Source organism: Hydractinia symbiolongicarpus, chromosome 5, assembly GCF_029227915.1.
Source record: "Hydractinia symbiolongicarpus strain clone_291-10 chromosome 5, HSymV2.1, whole genome shotgun sequence".
Classification (NCBI taxonomy): Eukaryota; Metazoa; Cnidaria; class Hydrozoa; order Anthoathecata; family Hydractiniidae; genus Hydractinia; species Hydractinia symbiolongicarpus.
In genome coordinates this window covers 18879198-18899767 of record NC_079879.1, presented here as the reverse complement: position 1 = coordinate 18899767, position 20570 = coordinate 18879198, and the positions used below count along the sequence as shown (strand labels likewise).

The 20570-nt window shown below is 34.4% G+C and overlaps 2 protein-coding genes across 4 annotated transcripts in view; both read right to left on the bottom strand.

The window, feature by feature from the left end:
• Nucleotides 1-1492: 1492 nt before the first annotated feature.
• Nucleotides 1493-20570, bottom strand: part of LOC130645128 (macoilin-1-like) — a 30112-nt gene continuing 11034 nt past the window's right edge. Inside the window, exons 2-10 of the mRNA XM_057451007.1 lie at nt 9884-9983; nt 6627-6768; nt 5972-6098; nt 4989-5118; nt 4576-4642; nt 4077-4155; nt 3347-3800; nt 2951-3136; nt 1493-2553 (exon numbers count right to left, since the gene is read on the bottom strand). Coding sequence (XP_057306990.1) covers nt 1866-2553; nt 2951-3136; nt 3347-3800; nt 4077-4155; nt 4576-4642; nt 4989-5118; nt 5972-6098; nt 6627-6768; nt 9884-9963 — 1953 coding nt within the window. The 5' untranslated portion in view covers nt 9964-9983 and the 3' untranslated portion in view covers nt 1493-1865. The remainder of the gene's footprint in view (nt 2554-2950; nt 3137-3346; nt 3801-4076; nt 4156-4575; nt 4643-4988; nt 5119-5971; nt 6099-6626; nt 6769-9883; nt 9984-20570) is intronic.
• LOC130645127 (tyrosine-protein phosphatase non-receptor type 13-like) overlaps nt 12073-20570 on the bottom strand; it is a 30013-nt gene continuing 21515 nt past the window's right edge. For 2 of the 3 annotated variants that reach the window (XM_057451004.1, XM_057451005.1), the window contains exons 32-46: nt 20081-20483; nt 19563-19727; nt 18951-19042; nt 17634-18735; nt 17173-17263; nt 16479-16546; nt 15924-15965; nt 15753-15851; nt 15266-15324; nt 14950-15025; nt 14678-14743; nt 14273-14349; nt 13310-13382; nt 12586-12648; nt 12073-12402 (exon numbers count right to left, since the gene is read on the bottom strand). In XM_057451004.1, coding sequence (XP_057306987.1) covers nt 12343-12402; nt 12586-12648; nt 13310-13382; nt 14273-14349; nt 14678-14743; nt 14950-15025; nt 15266-15324; nt 15753-15851; nt 15924-15965; nt 16479-16546; nt 17173-17263; nt 17634-18735; nt 18951-19042; nt 19563-19727; nt 20081-20483 — 2536 coding nt within the window. In that variant the 3' untranslated portion in view covers nt 12073-12342. Of the gene's footprint in view, nt 12403-12585; nt 12649-12689; nt 13215-13309; nt 13383-14272; nt 14350-14677; nt 14744-14949; nt 15026-15265; nt 15325-15752; nt 15852-15923; nt 15966-16478; nt 16547-17172; nt 17264-17633; nt 18736-18950; nt 19043-19562; nt 19728-20080; nt 20484-20570 lie in introns of those variants that run through there. The other variant, XM_057451006.1, reaches the window with a different exon arrangement.

Genomic DNA, 20570 nt, shown 5'->3' with positions numbered 1-20570 from the left:
AAAAAAATTTAGTAAAACGCCCCGGGCGTTTATTCGAAGCATTACGGTAATACGGTTTTAGGGTGGGCGTTTATTGGAGTGGGGCGTTTAAAAGAAGGGGGCGTTTATTAAAATTTTAAATTTCGTCTTTTTTGCAGTTGTTAAGGATACTTTTAAAATATATTACAACAGAAAATAAAAGATATTCACAATGTTTCAACATTTCCAACCTTAAACCAAAGATTTAGGAAAAAAGTAAGCAAATACTTTTACAGTCGCCTCGAATAAACGTCCCTAATTGAGGGGGCGTCTTTTCGAGGAGGCGTCCATTAGAGGGGGCGTTTATTTAAAAAAATGACTGAAAAAGGGCGTCTATTCGAGGGGGCGTTTTAAGAGAAGGGGGGGGCGTTTATTTGAAGCATTAAGGTATACGACCACTCTTTAGTTAACGCCCATCCCATATTTTATGTAAAGGAGGCGTTTATTAAGAGTTTACACTTAGGGCAAATAATGTTGAATTCAACTTAATAGATCAAGACTCGAAAATTAATTGAACGCCCAGGGCGTCAGATGAGAAAATGCGGTACCAGTCTTACCTAGACTCTATTGTGTGTCTGAAAATGCGCAGTTTCTTTTGCTTTGATTTTGCCTGCCTCTTTCAAATTCATTCAAAACGTGTTTTTTTTTATTTCTAGTACCTAAAACTTATTTATATTTGGTATATAATATTTAATTTGCTACGACGATTCGACTCGTAGAAAACCCGTCAATAGGAGAAGGCAATTTTAAAAATCACTGGAGGGGGGGGGGGGGGAAGTCGATCGTCTTATTATATGAATTCTGAGGAATGGCAAAAGATAGCCAAAAGTTAATCATCAAGTTATTTAATAGTTGCGCAGCCCAATGTTTCAGGAATTATTAATTCTGCACAATTGAAGAAATCTCTTTGAGATCAAAAGCGTTTGTTATTTAACGAATTTAACACGAGGATTCCCCTTTTGCCTCTAAAGCCATCGGTACTTTATGTACTCTCACGAGTCTTTATGTACTCGTATTGCAAAAGCGTTTAAAATTACCATAATCTACCATAATTAATCAATACAAGGAGTTAGTAAGATTAAAAGTTCGCAAAAATAAAATTTTAGCGAATAAGTTTGTTCAAAATTTTTGCGGGGCCTAAATTTCGCGAATTTGGGTAACAATTTTCAAAGTGTCTTTAATGTACGTCATTCTTCGTTTACCTTGCAAAATCTAAAAAAGGACTTAGGAGTCAAGAGATCGTAGGGAGGAAGATGAGTTTTTGCAACCTCGATCCTTTGTCTCTTTTTTATAACGAGACGGGGAGACGACATTCCTATATCAAAAAGAGAAGAAAAGCCCTGGAATAGAGGATGGAGCATTTAGGCTTCATAAATTCATAAATTCAAAGGATATGCCTGAAATAAAATCTTTAACGATGCATCTAAACACAGCATAGGACATAAAATGGGGGAAATCATAAATAACAAATATGTGAATATTTTGCTATGTTAAAAACAAACTAAAACACATTCTATGTCTTAAATACAAGAATGTACAAGGTTAAAACAAAATCGAACCCCCGTCACAGCTTCAAAATAAAAATTACACCCCGCCACAGTTGCTCTTACTGTATGAGAACAAACACCTAAGTAAGAAAAAGGCTTTTTGAGTAAGGTTTTATTTATAGATGACAAACATTTTTGAGATAGCGTTTATGTGGAATGTGTTCTTTACCGTCCCTGTTCTACACAACAGACCAGCTATCGCATAAACATAATGTAAACAAAACGAAAAGATAGGTGTGTGAGAGCAATGTTCAATCTCTAAGAACAGTCAATACAAGCATGTTGTTGACACGAGTCAACTTAAAGTCCGTTTTGCTGACTGATAGCTGGCATATAACTCGATGTTGTAACGATACTATCGATTCCATTTGATTTCATATGCGTGGCATTAGCGTTTGAAGAAACTAATCCAGCCAATGAGGAGTTGTATTCTTGTGGCATCACAGCCATCACTTCGGCAATCTTTAGTTTCAGTGCATCCACTTCGCTGCATTTCACTTTCATTTGGCCTTGAACAATCTCTAGCTGGCGACGAGTTTCACCGAGAGCCGAGAATAAGTCTAGTTTCAGACGGGTTTCTGAACTTAAACTGCTTTCCAGATGTAAATTCTTGCCTTGCATGGCATTCAAAGCACCAGTTAAAAATTCCACATCTTTCTTCATCTTTTCTCGCTCTTTTTCTGAGTTTTTCTTTTTCGCATTGTCGTTTTCCTTCTGCAATTCGTTGATGTTTTGAGCGCTTTCATCTAACTTGCTTTGGAGTTTAGATATTTCGTACTCGAGCTCTTGTCGACGCGAATGACATGCGTCGTGATTCTCCGCTCGGGGCGCCACGATCGAATCCGCTTCGAGTTTACTCGATTTTTTCTTGCTTTCTTTTAATTGTAACTCGACATTAGCACGATTTTCACGTTCCAGCTTAAGTTTACGTTCGAGAGATGAGATTAAAGATTTATCCTGAGACTTAGATGACGACATTGAATTAATTCTAAAATAAAATAATCCCAATATCTATTGTACCGGAGACAAAATTAAAATATTTGTTTTGTTAATGGCCCTTACTTCAATGAAATTATCACTGAGAATATTTTTTTTACACTATAGAATAAAAAATAAACACCCCGGAGGGAATGTCAGTGCAGCCTCGCAAATAGCTATTACATGCTAACTGAGTTGACAGCACAATTTAAAGTGAACTTCTAGGACACTCCGTCGCAACATATCTAACTATTCATTCTGCTGACACTTTATATATAACAACAACGACAAGTGTATCAGGCGGATAAAATGCAATGTCAAAAAAGTATATAAACAGTAGCTACAAAGTAACTGAACACCAGTTCAAAGTTTTTCAAGAACACAAAAAAAAACAAATGATTATTTACTTCAACTGTAAGCTTTCATTATCTGACTTGAGCTGCTCTAACTCTGCTTTCAAATAACGTTCGCTTATCAGACTTGCATTCACTTGAGTTTTCAATTCCATTTCAGCTTGTCGCACATTATTTAGTTCAGAGCGTAATCTTCTCGTTTCGCATTCAAATTGAGAAACCTGCTGCTCAGCTTTGCGTCTAAAAAATAGGAACCACAAAAAAGCTGGATATTTTGAAGAACTTTACATACAATTTATAGAACGGCATATTAATTAAGTAGTTTTTAAATAGTTTCCTTAAAATTTAAATATTACCGATTTGAGAAAATGAATGGTCTCGTCTCAACAACCGCCTTCAGGACAATAAGAATAATATAAAGAATAAAATAAAGAATAATAAACAAGAGACCTGCTGAGCTGTTCTTCTTTCAACTTGGACTGCAAACTCTCATACTTAATATCTTTTGCTGTCTTCGGTGAATTATCATAACTTATACGACTACTCGTGGAAGACTCCGTGCTATCGGACAGTTCATCTTCGCTCTCCACTGACTTCTTACTATGTTTACTCTTTTTTTGATAATTCGAATGTAAATCACCGTTACTAAATTTACCGTTTCTACTCGGAACTTTCACAAATCCCATTTCACTGGGTTCAATATTTACGCTGTTCTTTTTCACCGGTACGTTAGCAATCACTTCGAGGTCATTCAATGAAAGCGGACTGCTTCCTTGACGCTCCTCAATGTCTGTTAATTTAAGCCCTCGTTTTCTGGCTTCAGTACTTAATATACTTTCAATGTCTGTTTTCGTGTTTATGCCATTTGTAAAAGTCAATGCTTTCTTTTGTTGTATGTTTGTGTCTAAAATAGGAAAGTTTATACGAAATCAATATCTAATTTAAAGATGCATGCAGAGTAAAATAGGCAATTTAATTTGCTACTAAAGTTTCCGCCACACTCTACTAAGCTGGCGAAATGATGCGCCATAAAAAAATTGTCGACCTCAAAACTTTTATAGTGTGTGTGTGTGCGTGTGTGCTTAATTAGTATATATCACCTGGCTGCGACACACAGTTGACACAAAATTCACACTTTACCTTCAACGACAGTTTTCAAATAGAAATATAAAAAACATACCTTGCATTTCTACAGGTAGTGCATATGATACAAGTTCGTGATAAAAACTATTTTTCTTGCCTACTTCTGTTTGTTTATACTAGTAAAGAAAATAAACATTCATTTAGCACACGTTGTGGTCTTTATAACTTTACACACAGGTTGGCTCAATATCTCAGCCATACAAGGACACATCCACTACTCTTCTCTGCAACCATGTAATAAAGATATACTCGACACACAAATCTCACCATGTTAAATTTTTAATTCGTGAAAATCTGCTTTAATCGAGGAGACTTTTGCAATTACTTTTGAATATTCCACAAGAATTTTTTTTTGTGAAAAGTAAATATTTGAAAACAAATAAGTCGATTATCAGTACCATTTACTAATGCACTTCCATATTTCAGGAGTTCTCACCGTTTTCCCCACAAGTCTGTTTTAAAATTAACGATAAAAAACTCCATAACTCAAACATTCTCATGTGTTTGTTATTACATAAAAACAGTACACCACTTACATTTTTGACTTTGTATCCCACATAACTTTTAAAACCATAGCCCAAACTAACTACAGGGTAGCCAATACTAAAGAGTAAAAAAATAATGTTATCCAAACAAACCAATGACAAAAAAATTAAAAAACAGTCCCTTTAGCTGATTGCTAAGCAGAAAAGGAATCCATGATTTTTAGTATATTAAGTCAGCACTCTTAAAGTGCTAAAAATCATGGATGGAACTTAAAAAGTGTACAAGGCAATAAATTGCGCAACTAGTTGAAGCCTTGTACACATTTTAACTTAAAAGAAGAATGACAAAAACTATGAATCTGACTCAGGGTATAAAAAAGAACAGATTGTCTAAGACAAGCCTGAATCAAGCAAAGTACGACACAACACAGCGAGTATGTGCAGTTATATAGGTTACACATTACCAATGAGCTGCAAATGGTCTGCATAAATCTAAGTGGAATGGAGCTGCTTTTATTTCACGCAGACGGACTGATGCTTCGACATAAACAAAGACCAACCATAAGGATATTGTAGCTATACATGGTCCACGTTCTAAAAAAAACAAATTATTCAAATGATAAAAGCAAGTTGCCAACGTCAGAATCGTTTAATTCTATCTTACCAGATTAAATTGTGAATTTTTATAAGCTGGATTTCTACCCAAGCACAGACAGGATTGGAACAAAACAAGAATAAATAATCTTGATTGGCTTTTGTTAAATGTATACTTCTGTTTTCATAATTTTCTTTGCTCCTGTCTTCAAGAAAAGTTGAAATGAATTTTTGAAAGGACTGTTAGTTTGGAACGAAACGGTAAATCAGATCTCAAAAACCTTTTCTTAGTTGAATTCCAACTTTATTCCAAATTTTGTTATAGTTGCAGTTGAAAAATCTGATTGATTACCTTTGGGATATAACCTTTATATCAATTGTTTGGTTCTTAATAAAGAACTGACCTTGAAGATGATGAGTGGAGAGTGGTGCTAATACGAGGGTAGCACTAACAAAATATTTTAAAACTCTTTATATTACTTTTTTTCTTTTTTTTTAGAAAACAAAAAAATAATATAAAAATGATTTAGAATTATTGCTACAAAATCAAGATCAGTGGAATCATCTTCATTCTCCAAATGTATCTAAAAAAATCTTGTCTCAATCGCCATGAGAACTGTTGAATGGATTTTTCCATTAGAGATTTGCCATGTCTACCCAGAAAATTTATTTTTCAATTAGCCTGCCTTTGCTGGAGAAAGGTTAGGCTTATTAAATGTGGCACTTATTTTAGTTCCAGGGTATATTAGTAGATAAAAGTGTGACTCAACATATAGTAGGCAAATCATAAGTAACTGAAGGCTCTCTGTGATGCGATAACTGAGAAATATTTTAAAAATGAGTCATCACTTACCTGTATTACAAACAAATTGTACCCAAACATATGTACTAGCCACAAAAAACAACCAGGGAACAGGAAGAAATAGGAAGCATAAAATGTCAGAAAACAATGTGAAGACAAGAAACAGAAGTGTTAATCCCTGAAATAAAATTTTAAACTTTAAATTAGTGTACACCTTGATAATAATCACGCATCCTTCCATAGTTATATAGTGATAAATGCATTGGGTATCAAACCAAAAAATCAGGCTTGTTCCTTAAATTTAAAGCTTTTAGTAGTGAGTTGAAAGGGTTTTTTTAGGAAAAAAATAATACTATAAAATTTGTGGCAACTATAAAAGTTTAACACAGCAAACATTTTAAGCATTAAGATTCTCTTACTAACACAAACCCTTTAAAATTTACAAATTTTATATTTTTTTGAAGCACATTAACTAACATTGATAAAGCTACGTAAATAAAAAACACAATACTGTATTCGAGTTCCAACATTATTTACCCTTGCATTCAAGGAGTGCAAAAATTTTTAATAACTTGTGCAAACTCGTACCCGTATATTAATTACATTGTAAACTGACAAAAATTTGAAAAAATATATATTAATCACACTCTTGATAAATAGTTTTGCTATAAAAACATTAAAGTAATAATTTAAAAAAAAGACTTACCATTCCCTGATATCTAAATGAGTCAAAAGAACTTCGAATGAGTAACCAAAATGGCCACAAAAATTCAAATCGAAATTCTAGTAAAAAATCCACTGTGATGATCAGTAGCCAAACAATGAAGAAACGCAAGTACAAGAACCAACTAAAAAAAGAATACATCACAAGTATAAAGTGCTATCTTTTATGTAAAATTTTTCCTGCAATCAATAAAGCAAGCTTAGGTTGCTTTTTGTAGCTCATTGCATCTTTATCTAATGTAACCATGTGGAAATATTAATCTGCAACTATATCATCATATCATGCTAACAAAGTAAAGTTTTAGCTGATGTATCATTAAGAAGTTGATAGGTTGACACCGCACAATTATTATTGTTATTATTATTACTGAAATTATTTACCTAAGATAGCCTCTTTAGTTCCTATTGGTACTGCTATCAACGAGAGTCCTGTGAAGGGGGTCCTAGTGCAAATGCACTAGGACCCCCTACACAGGACCCCCTTCTATTTGAGCTACAAAAGTTGTGCAAGCACAGCCATCGCTCAACTACCGCCTAAGATATCAATCCTATTCTCATGCCGAGCGCTAAGCAGAAAGAATAGATTCACACTTTATAGTCTCTGGCATAACTCGGCCGGGGTTTGAACCCAAGACCTCCCGCACCGAAATCGAACGCTCTATCATAAGGCTACCAGATGACATCATTAAAAAATGTCTGCACTCAAATATACTTTTTTAATGCTTTGTTGAATGGGCATGATGTTGATACTTTTTTATCAGTGTTTCAAGCTTATCTATAGACATTGGAATAAAATCCTTTTTTTTATTTACAGCAAAACATTGTCTTCTAGTATCAACCAAATGTGAAATGCTGAACTACATAACCAGCTAAGTTAAGAAAAAGCTAGTCTGGGAAATGAAATATTGGATAATATACAACATATTCACTTTTGGTGTATTGGGACACCTAGTATCAGCAAGCTAATTTAGCTGCGTCTAAAAATTTTCTAATTTTGTTTTTACAATAGGTCACATAAAAAATAAAATGAAAAGTTGGAGGTTTATAACAATATGATGGGGAATATGACAACATAATTGGTTTTCTTTGAAATACAAAAGGAAATAGTGATTTGGTAATAAGTCTAAAAAATACCAAATTTCTGTGTTAAAATGGGTTTTTTTCAGAGTCATCATCAGCATATATTTTATTTAAATCCTAATTAGGAAAAAAATGCTTAAGCTGTTAACCAGTTTCACACTGTGTTAGCCAAAACACTCAATGTAGCAATGTTTACCCACATGGATATGCAAATCAGAACCATTCTAAGGGGGATTGTGAATGAATGCCTAATTCTGCAAAAATTAGCTGTGAAATATGTTTTGACTTTTACAAGAAAAAAAACAGCAAACAAAACATGTAATGAATTTGGGTATTAAAAACAAGGCAGCTATTTTAAATTTTTTCCAGTGATTAGGTTTTTAAGAATAAATAAGATTGCGTTCTGATTGGTTAAAATTTTACAGTGAAATATTTTGCATTATCGGTAAAAAATAGAAACTGTTTCTACTTTACAGTGAAGCGAATTTTGTGAAGCAAAATCAAAACAAATCAGCAACTTCATCATCCAATTTGCTTCATGAAAATCCCCTTTTACACAAGAAATTAAAAAAATGGCTGCACAGTAGCCACTGCAAAGGAGCTTATAACAAAAACATTTTATCACAAATAATAGACCCTGCCTGACCCATCGTAAACACTTTTCCTACCATCTTTATAAATTTTGTTGACAGTTCATATAGCTTAAAACACTGAATAAGAAAATGTATAGAAAAATTACTGACATCACAACCTCGTTTCCAAGTTATTTAGCCTCAAAGTTATAGCTTCATTGTAATGGCTTCAATAATTTAAATTAAGATATTGATGTAAAATTAGTAGGACTTGCAGTTCAAAATCTACGTCTCAATGCCACATTGTATCAATTCTGATCTCTTAAATAAGAAATTTTTAGCCGTTGTGAAAAAATAAATTTTTTCAGTCTAAAAAATATATCCATTTTTGAGCAACTGATGACATGGTAAAAGTACGCGCGTATTTTCTTTCCCTATTGTTATAAGTTGATGCAGTATAGGTAAGAAGATTTCTTACAGGCAAGCTCTTATATCTTATCACCTTTCATCTTGTTACAGACTAAAACACCCTCTAACCCCCTTTTTCTCTAAAATACACAAAATTTGATAAATTATAAAATAATGTTTTTCTCGCTAAATGAAAAACACGCTGCTGGTTGCATTTCCATAAAAAATACTCACAAAATTATATATACTTTTTGAGTATTGAGATTTAGCTGTTTTATTTTTTTTATGCAAATAATTATCAAATTGAAAATCACCACTGATTAGGGAACTTTGAACATTTTGATAAACATTGTTATCTGAGAAAACATAAATATTAACGTAAACAGCTTAAAAATGCCGGATGTAGCACAAATGTGATTCGTCAATTAAGCAAAATATTAATCATCACTATGGCAACAAAGCTGAACAAAATTACCCAGGATGGGGCTTTCTGAAACGGAACAAGCGTTTAAAATTGGGCTACATAAATGAATTCCAGAGTGACATTATTTGTTTACTTTTAAGTGAAAAGCTCTCTGGCTCTGGCATTTGCGAGGAAAAAAGATGTTAGGATTTGGTTAAGAAAGGTCTTTTCCTGTGGATTTCTTTTCACGAAAACATTGTTTGAATTCAAGTCGCAAGAATGCCTTTTTGTGTGACAAAATGGACTGATAATTAATCCGATTCACCTAGTGACCCAACCTTTTTTCCTGCCACGCAAATGCCAGAGCTGAAATAGCTTACCACCTAAAAAATATAAACAACAGAATTTATCTATTATACTGTTTGCAAACAGGACTGCATTTTTTAATCAGGCTAGTGCAAAAGACCGATTGCCCCCTTTTACTCCTCCCCCCACGACCTGTTGCCATGGGCTTGGAGGCACCACAGGTACATAAATAGCATCTCTCTATACAAAGAAATTCACATAAAAATAAAATTAGCTATGTCTATGTGTATGCTTAATAAAAAAGTTGCCCAACAGTCGGTATTTGCTTAAACTAGTTACGAAGTTCTTATACCCAACGATCTAATAAAAACAACTTTGTATGGTTTTAACTACGCGAAATGGCATCTTTAACAGCTACGTATAATTATTTAGCTAGTTTGATAAATTTATGCCAGAAGCTATGAAACACACCTGCCATTAACGGAATCTGTAATACGCGAACGTTTCACTGGTCTCCGAAGCTTAGAAGGGTCTATAGTTCTTCTCTTCATGACATATAATAATTGTTTCTATAATGGAATTCAAAATATCAGTTAAACAACTTTATCATCTAATAAAGTAATCAAAAGCTATCCTTCTTCTTGCCCCCAAAAGAACCTTCCGCTCTACGATGTTTTGAAGAAACAACAACATTTCAGAATGTTGTGTTGCTTCCATTTTCCAGACTAATTAATACGCATGCGCACATCTCCAGATAACCCTCGTCTGTTCGCAGGAAGGGGAAATGAGCTCAGCTGCGCCCATTCACCGCACAAACTTATTTTATAGACGAGGAGGAATTCAACAACGTTAAATTTTTTTAATATAGGAACTCGAAAACTTCTTACCTTATTAATTCACTGTTTACGCACTGTTTTCATCAGGATTTTGAAATGGCTAACTTCAGAACTTCTTCTTGCAAGCTTATTCCATTTTTTATTTTGGAAACTCAGTGCAAAATTATAGTAATTTATACCGTACTTTATTTCAAAATTAACTTACAACCTAATTAGTTGTTTTTAACTCTTCCGCCAGCAATTCCAAGTCATTTTTAATTCTCAGGTCTAAAAGAACACTTCGCAAAGTTTTCTTTTGACACTTTTTATTTTTGTACAGAGAGGGAGTTGGGTACTAAAAAGAAGAAAAAAATGTAAGATATTAGCCTTTAGTAAGTTGCAGAGCCAGAGAATCGATTCGTATGACGGGCTAGGCGGGGAATTAAAACCCCTAGATCGGATTGGTATAATCTATTCTGAACGTTTAGTGGCGATGTTTCCCGAGTTTGGAGATTGCGGGAAAGAAGGTTATTTTTTGGATTCTGCAATGATCCTGAAATGTTAGTACCGCACCTAATATAAATTTAACAGTTCAATAACACTGTTTCTCTCGTAAAACGGATTTCAGTCAACGCAAAATACTTTGTTTACTAAAAAAGTAGTTCTTTGCGTGTCTGTGTGCCTATGTGAAAGGAAAGATATTTCCAAATGGCTTTCCTACACAAAACCTCACGACAAAACACGAGAACACGTATCTTTACAAAATTCTTAGTTAGCTGATAATGCCATTAGCCAAATTCATACGGTCAAGTTCGTCTGAATTCACTTGTAGGGAAAAAAATCATAATGGCGGCGATTGTTTTGGTGTACTTGGCTAGATAATAAATAAGAAAAACGTTGTATATTGCAATATTATGCAGCTAAATGTTTATAATAACGTTCATAATATAAAGCTGGATGTTTTGTGTTTGACTCTATTTGCTTCACTTTAGAAGCCAACAAACCCCCCATTATGAATTTTTTCCCCGCAAGCAAAATATTAGCGCCCATTCTTCTGGCCTATGAATTTAGCTGATAGCGGGAAAAGCATACAATGCTTCGGAGGAAGTTCTTTATACTGGAAGTCACGTACACGTATTCAATAAATCAAAAGCTAACTAACTATGCGACTTCGTTTCTAGTTCTTCTAGAAGTCATCTCGTTCCCAGGTTTTTTTTGATTGAAAGTGAAAAGAGAAGCTCTGAGTAAGATATTGTTTCTGACCGACATGAATATCTAAGGGCCATTATATAAGCTGGGCGGTGTCGTTCCAAATTAAACTCCTAAAACATCACACCTCGGTACGCCTCAGGACACAGCTTATACAAATAAGCAGTTTTACGTTATGTGTATCCTTCAGCACGGCTTGGTTTGTCATTTGGCTTAATAATCGATCAAAACACCACTAGATATTGGTTTAGTAAGCTGTGTCGTTATTTAATCAGTAACCTCGCCACCTACGGCTAACATTTCATGTTTTTTAGATCAACATTCACCTACATACATGTACAAGTTTTGTCGAGTGTGTGGGAGTTAGCAAGATGTTGGTACATAGCTCGTCTTGTTCTTTATGAAAATCTAAGACGAAACGAAAAGAAGGTGCCTTGGAAAAAAGATAAGGGCCCGTGCAAGATTAAATCCAATCTTTTGTTACGCCGGCTTTAAATGGTGTTAATTTGTATGTGCTTAAACTCGTCCCAAGGGACCCTTTTCCGTTTTTTTATAGTAGGGACGGCGCGCCGTTTTCTTCGCGCCGTCCCCAATATAAAGCTAAAGCTGTACATCGACGCATTAAAAAGGAAAAAATAAATGAAACAAATAATATATTTAAAAATCCGATGTACAAAATACAAATAAATAAATGCAACTGAATAATTTTTTTAACATAACCTAGATTTTGGATACTTCTCACAATCCTAAAACAGATTTTTGTTAAGAGAGGTTTGAACTTGGTTGTAATTTATAACAGAGGGTTATCATGAGAGAAAGTAAAAAGGGAGCAGGGAAAAGAGGGGCGTGTAACTCAACCACAGTAACTAAACTGAAACATAATGTCTGCTATAGTTTCTTGATCTTTCACCATGGTATATCGTCCAGAAGCTCTCGAATGACTCGATAGCAGAATTGATACTGTTCCTGAAAATATAAAAAATAATTCCAAAAATTAACATTTAAAAGAACCAATCTAGTACGCATGCTTGACGGAACCACCAAATCAAGGTGAACTGACAAAATATATTTAAAGAAGTTGGTAAAATGTCCTGATTTATTCTTTGATTTGTTCATGAACAAGTAACGGAATGAAGTCTTGCAGCCTACCTTGGTTTGGATAAGCAGTTGTCTTTGCTCTTTACCAAGTTTGGTGATTTTACTTACGTCGAACTACAAAAAAAATATAGAAGAATTTCTAATTATTGAATTTTCTTACCAGATATAAACATTCCATTTCCCTAGTTGTTCATTCGATCACAAAGCTCAGCGTAAACAAACATTGGCCGATAACTCATCTGCACACATTGTTTATCCCTTTGGGATATTTACGACTTCTGCCTGCCTTCTTAATATTATTAACGTTTTTTTGACATGGACGCTTAAACAATGTTGGACGCTATTTTAAACTAGGACAATATTAGATTAATCGCCTAGTTAACTAAGCTTTCTTCGAGGATATCGAAAATTCAGGTTCTCTCACGAAAGCTTGATGCAAAAGAATGTGTCAGAGAGAATCCCTTATTCAAATCCACCAATAAACACGAAGACATTTGACAGAGCAAACCTTCAATGAAAATAAACCAATAAGCACAAAGCAGCGTGATCACATCTTACCTTCTCAAATAGTGCAAGAATTAAATAATTTGATCTGGTGGATAAAGGTAATTGATTTGAGAGATCTGAAAACGTAGAATGTTGCAAAACTTTTTGCTGACGTGAACTTGACAGTACAAGGACTAAAAGTCAACATTTGTGTTGAGAATTACAAAATGCCAGCAAGAATAAAAAGTATCGTTTTGATAATTCAACCCAAGTTGTTGATTATACCTACCATTACGTCATATTCTATGGCGTTCCAAACACTATCGATCACAACATAAGCACCACTTCGTCCAACACCAGAACTGAAACAAAAAGTTAATCACTGAATGATTTTCTATAACATTGTAGATGGTCTGCGAAATATACGCGTAAACCAAAAAAATATAAGATATGAAATTGAAAAACACAAAAAAAAAAAAAAAATGTCGTTTCTGTGATTGAACGAATCCAGACAGGGCCGACCAAACAAGAAATGGAGGAGTTGAAGCCCCCATTCCCCTACCATTTTTCAGAAATAGATGGTATTGCTTGTAAACACTCGCACAGTAAAATTGAATGGACTGGATTTCTACGGAAACCTTAACAATAGAGGACTTTCTTAGCTAATAAATTGACGTCTCCATTTTCAAAACTAATTCCTCGGCCATGCTAGGACGAAAGTTTACATTATCGGGTAGTCGAATTATCAAATGTAAACAGTATTTGACTTTCATTAACCTTTTTTTATTCATTATTTTCGAGAAAAAAACAAATTTATATAAAAAGAGCAACCAAAGTGCAAAAAAAAATACTAACAAAGAAGACCTATTTGTGCTTTTCCAAAAGATTTGTAGTTGTAAAAAGCGAAGCTTACGTGAACAGTTAACCCGCAGTGACGTTGTAAAATGAGAATACTAACAGCACAATAATTTCTAATTAGAGGAAATAGGTTGCGTTTTAAAATAAATTTTTATTGATAAAATGAAACAAAGAGAAAAAAACGTCGCTTTCAGATCTGAATTAACGATTGATCACGTGACAAAATAAATATAATGGAAATCTCGACATCTGTTAAATCTTCTAATGGCGTCATAAAGAAAAAAAAACACCTGCCGTCCTCAGAGATGCTGGCTTTTGTTATTGGTGCATAACTTAATTAGATGTTTATATGATTGGGGGAAAATAACTGTTGCATCTTTGTGACGTCACTTACCTGCAGTGTACTAATGTCGGAGAAGAAGATCTAAAGTTTTGAGCAAATTTCATGAACCCCAAGAACTCTATCACATCCTACGAACAGAACGGAAAGCAATAAACAGAAGAAAAAAAAGTAAACAAACAGAAACCAAAAAAGTTATCAAAATATTGGTTTCACAGTTTTTTAGATTATTACTTTAAAAAGTTTCTAATGATTTCACACGGACCTTTTGTTTAAAGACTTGAAGCACTCCTGCACTACATTATGGCATTTACTGAGATAAGAAATAATTGCGTAAAAAAACCTTGATTTACTAAAAATGTTTACATGCATCATGATTTTGTTTTTTAACTCAAAAATGAAGCTTCTGGTTCCTCCAGAACAACAACAGCAACAAATATAAAGATGGAATCAACCAACCTTTGGCACACCATTATCAGGCCATGATGTAAAAGCAGCTTGTGTTATAAACAATGATTTGTCCATCTAAAATGATACAGAGATTAAAATGTGAGAAAGAATATGAACAATAGGCAGATAGGGACACGGAATTTACAAATTTCTGTGCAATACTGAAGCAGAGAAGGTGAAGTTCACAGTAATAGTTTTGTAACACCCAGAAAAGACGAGAGACAATTTTCTTGACCTACACGATGTGCTTGCATCATACAGACTCAACGAAAACTACTCACCCTGGAATTTCGTAGTTGTATCTGTCTGTATATAAAGGATCCATTGTCTTCTTCGTAAAGCAGTTCAATTTCAAATCTAAATTTGTGAAGATCAAAAATTAAGTTTAACTGATAGTTAGATAGCTTAGTTTTACCAAAAACACGCTAAGGTAGATCTATATATTTAATATTCTTCTGGCTTATCGGTTTAAAAATGTAGGAGATTAAGCATGAAGCTTTTTTGGCGAGAATGCTCTTCTTCGCAAAGCTTGAAGGAGATACTCCACAAAGAACGCAAAGAACTGCAGTTAATAGAAATAGTTCCATGTACACGTACTTATCCATGATCTTCATTGGAGAGGCGGTAGCATTCGGCCAATACTGATAACACTTGGCCTAAAAAACGAAAATGAAAAAAGCGTCTGAATATTTACGTTTTTTACGTATTTTAGTCGTTATTTTGTTGAAAAGTTCGGTATATTCGTGACCCTTTTACTAATACTTTCTTGTGAAAAGAACCTTGATAATTTAGACATTCTTCCATTTTATCTGGCCAACATTTAATTTCTCTACTCTAACTAGCCCAGACTTCTTTCTTTCGCCCTTTTAAAGGTTTAATTGCATACAGTAGTTAGTTTTCTCTCACTTGCAAAGACACGAAAGAAAGAAAAACATATCAACAGTTGTTCCCTGCAAACAAATTTGTTCTGTCCTGAAGAATTCCAAATGTCGTATTCATTTCACATTTTTAACATTTTTAACCGATCATATACAGAAGTACAAATATTGAACATAAAAACAAGGGTTTCGTTGCGGAATCGCACCTTTCCTCCTTCAATTTGCTTAGTCAACATAACTACAAGCTCGATCTTTTGTTCCCAAATACATCTCCAGAAGTCGTTAACCGTCGATTCTAACGGAGCCTAGAATAGAATTCAGTTGACAGAAGGAAAATTCGAAAAAAATTCTGTAGTATTTAATTACACCGTACTTACCTGTGTTACAATGTAATCCAGTGTTCTCCCTTCGATTGGAATCTAAAAAACGTAAAAAGAAAATAAAGTCATAAACTGAAATATCACCAAGATATGATAAAGCAAAAGTTGTAGGCAAGAAAAAAACAGGGTGTAATCCAGCATTCTTAGTAGCCGTTAAACGGTTATTTCCCAATTTATTAAAAGAGCTGATTATACTCACTACAAAATATCCATTTTATGCAAGTTGTGAAGGAATAAGATTCCAATAATACTAAAGACTACCTGGATGAAATTCCCATTTGGGATTTAGCGGCCTTATTTTACATTTCTGGATTACACCCTGAAAACGTTGATAAAATGGAATGATAAAAACCAAAACGTTTGTTTCACCTAAAGTTAGTTGAGTAGTTTATTTAAGTACCATTATAATTTCGATAATTTCTTACAAAAAATATTTTTTAGAATTTCTGATGTATCCCAAACACTTGGGCACATCACGAATTTCTAATCTTCCAGACAGGAGTTGTGGAAAAGTAAGATATCTTTAAAATAAGTTTGTTACTAAGTGATAACCTTGATAAGTGACGCGTTGATGTAATCAGTTTCTTCGCCACCTGCCAGCACTATGCGGTTGTCATCATCTAAATAAGATTAGGGAGATATCTTAAGGCGCTATATCAGCCACGCAAAATAGAAATATAGCCAGACACACGTTAGAAATCTTGTCAGAAATCTTTTCGTCCAGCCGGAATATAAGAATATTTCTAAAGTAGCTAAGTTAAGGACTTTTAAGGCTTCCTTTTGTAGAGATCTTAAATATATTGTTACAAGCATATCTTCAAACGTATCAAATTGAGGCTACTTATGCCCGATGTCATTTTCCTTTCGTGAAAACCCAACTTCATCAAAAGACTAGTTTACTAACAAAAATATTAATACATATTAATATTCTGAACTAAAACTAAAAACTACCGTAAAAGCTAAAATAAACACCCTTCATTTGTTTCAGCATGGCTCCATTTTTCACACTAATTAAATCACCATATGAACATAGTGTCGAAACCTTTCAGTAGATGTCTTCAAATTCACTATCTACATATGTCTTCCGAGTAGTCTGTTTCAAACTAAAACATCAAATTGCATCTATCTACACACCTAGTACTCAGTATTCTGTCGATGACTAAAATTGTCTACTTAAAACACTTGTCTTTAATGCATCACGTGTTCAGCCTTATTTGAAGAGTTGCTATGACGAAAGTAAACTTACAGGGCAATATTGTTTTGTTTCGATTCTTCCCTCGATTGCAGGCTCGATTGCCCACATCAGAAGTCGAAGTTGTTTTCACTTGACGAAGAGTCTAAGAAAGTAAAAATAACCACAGTAAATATCTGATGTGGCATGCTATATCGATTTAAGCGCCCCACTCAAACCGGTTCACTTGTAAGAACTCGTTTAAAATAAGCGGCCATCTTAATTAAGCGCCAGCGACATTTTTACATAAAAGGGTGATTATTTAATTTAGAACTACGTTATTCCATTTCGAGTAACTTCTCCTTTGTCATCATAACTTAGAGCCAAATCCAACGTAAACATGGCTAATACATTACAAAAAACATGTCTAGGTGCTACTAATTGGACACACCTAACTTGATATAAACAAACAAACAATAAATAACAAACATAGATACAAAAAAACAACGAAAGATTGAAAAGAAAACGGTACACACCATGAACTCCGAATTGATTTGTAAATTCTCCATTTTAGTATCAATAGATTTGATCAATTTACTAATTCTATCTTTTGTATAGAAAACGAAATTTTTTCTTTCCACAAAATGATCTTCAGTGGAAGGGTTGCCGTTTTTAAAGCTGATGTCAGCAGATATTACATTTTGTGACTCGATCGATTGCTTTCTTGATGGACATCTTGAGGAGTTCTCAGAGGACAATGAGTTCGATCGAGACCTGATCAGACGGGGAATACCACTGCGCATACTCTGTGAAGAAGATGCACCGGAAGGAGGTCTGGAAACAACATTCGCTGGTGACCCAGTCTTTTCTTTACTTGCAGGGGATGCAGAAATATTTTCATTAGATTTAGTAGCAATATTACCGTTTACCTTTTTCGCCACTGTTTTATCTTCTTTCTCATTGTTAAGACTATTGCTCGAGCTGGATGGTTGAAGTACTCCGTTAACATCCATCCCAGGAAGAGAAAAATCCAGAGATTGAGAGTTAAGGTCATCATCTGAACTCCATCCAACATCATCAGGTAGTTGAGGTGGAGGAATCACTAAGTCAGCAATATTAAACTCATTCGCTATGTCAAACTCTGTTTTTTTGTCCTGTACTATTTGTTCTTCTTCTTTGTGGTTTTCCTCCATCGCTGTCACTTCTAAAGTTGTAGATGCAGATTCAATTGGAGAAAGCATTCGTTTCATATCACGAATATGTCTTACATCTCTGCGGGGATAGTAAGTAGGAGCAGTATTTAGTTCGACGTAAGCATCGTTCTCATCGGAGCTCATTGTAGACGAGGAGTTAGTATTGGATGGCCCAGCAGAGAAGTCAAATGCAGCTCTACTCGACGAAAAGATAGTTTCAGTCATTTTCTCCCCGTGGTTTTCCATTTTCTCCCCATGGTTTTCCATTTTCGATTCTCCATTTAATTTATTTAATTCAAAGTGGTTTTTCGGTATCTTTATTCCTTTTTTTTGTGATTGGTTTACAAGCGGTGCTGGTAACGTTGGCAGTTTGAGTGGATTTATACTTGAAGTCTTAGCCGGTGACAAGCGAGATTTATGGGTTGGGGAGATATTGTCTGGTGGTCTAAAAGAGAACACACGCAATTTTTGTTTGAAAGACGTACCTAAAATTCATGACTTTTTACAATAGCGCAAAACTTAACAGTTCTGTTAATCGCAAAATTATAGTCTTTGACAGATCATTTTCTCTTTCATAACATTTGAAAGAATCTGAAAATGCATCACAAACTATTCCGCAAATATTGAAGTCCGTATAAAAAACACTAAAGAGGAGCGTACCTGTAACACTCTAGAGCTACAGTTCCGGAAAGTCTTCGAAATCTGGCAACAATCTCTTTCTGTGTTGAATCTTCTACGTTTTCACCATTTATCTGAAAATAAATGTTGGATTCCGTTAGTCAAGTGGAAAATTCTTATCGTATTTAACTAAGGCGCCGAATACATCGTGGGACGAAAAGTTCTTTCGCTCAAACTAAATTAAATCTCTTTGCTCTGAAAACCTCACTATTTAACCACATTGAAAACAAACCAACAAATTAAGACATGTACAACATTAAAAAAAAAATTAAAAACACTTGTTTTTATTTAATACCCACAGCATTAAGTGTTCCAACTTGTGCATGTACTTTATTACTTATAATCGGATATCATATACACTTTGTTGTTGTCTTTTGGGCATAGAATATCTTTTTATTACCCATGATCATCATTTTTCATTTGATCAAATAATCTTGACAAAGATTTTATGTTGATTCGACATGAGACCTTTAACACTCAAATGGAGCATATCATGTCGACAAAAGCTTTTTATGGTCTATATTAAAATACTGGGTAAATCGGGTCTCATGTAGGCGGTGGACCATCTTCAAAAAATATTCGGAAGCCACTTACACAAATTAGTCGATCCCGTATACGAAGTTGTCCGTTCTCTTCTGCAACGCTACCTGGTACAATTTTCTTGATAAAAACATAGTCGCTATCAATATCATTACCAGACCCTAATGTGATACCCAAACCTTTTGATCCTTTTTCCAGTTGAACAAGAATCACTTCTCCCTACAATAAAAACTAATGGTTTACCACAAAATTCTTTCTTAAGCATTGTCAGAAAATATATGGGGATTTAATTGGTCTAAAACATTGATCTTTTATGAGAATTTCTTGCATTTTGATCGTATGCAGAATTGCCAAGAGGCTTTGCTTTAAACACTTTAAGTAGCCGTTCCCTGATATACTCTTTAGTCTTTTATGCAATAACCTTCCCACTATGGAACTAAAGTACGCATTTTCATTGAACTGTTGACAACTTGAACAACAAATATCTGAACGTCGGTTTTCCTGCTCATTGTACATTATGTCAAAACAACATATCAGAGTTTTGAAAGTAAAAGACTTATATCAGGCCTTACCGTGGATGACGTCACTGATGACGAAGAAACTCTTCTTGATCCACTATCGTGTGACGGCGACCTACTCGACATATCAAGCCTCTTTAAAACAGGAGAGCTTGGCACAGCACGAAATACTCCACCTGGAGTTGACGCCGCACCTAGAGATGTAGCCTCATTTCGATTTAAATATGGGTTATTTGAGTTCTGTTGGTCAGTGGGTACCTTCTCAGTACTAAACGACGTCTCCGTCTTTTCCACTACTGCTTCTTGAACTTGTTCCGTTATAAGAGCAGGCTCAACATCAAACTTGACTCTTGAGTCAAGCGATGCAATTAGAGCATCAGCCATTTGAGGCGTGAACGATTGAGTAGATTGATTATTAATACTTTTAATAACAAGTCCTTTTTGAAAAGCTTGTTGTCTAAAAAAAAAGAAACATGGATGATAGCTGACTATTTTACAGAACTAAAATAATAGCGAAACTAATTCAAAAGGACTTTTTGATAGG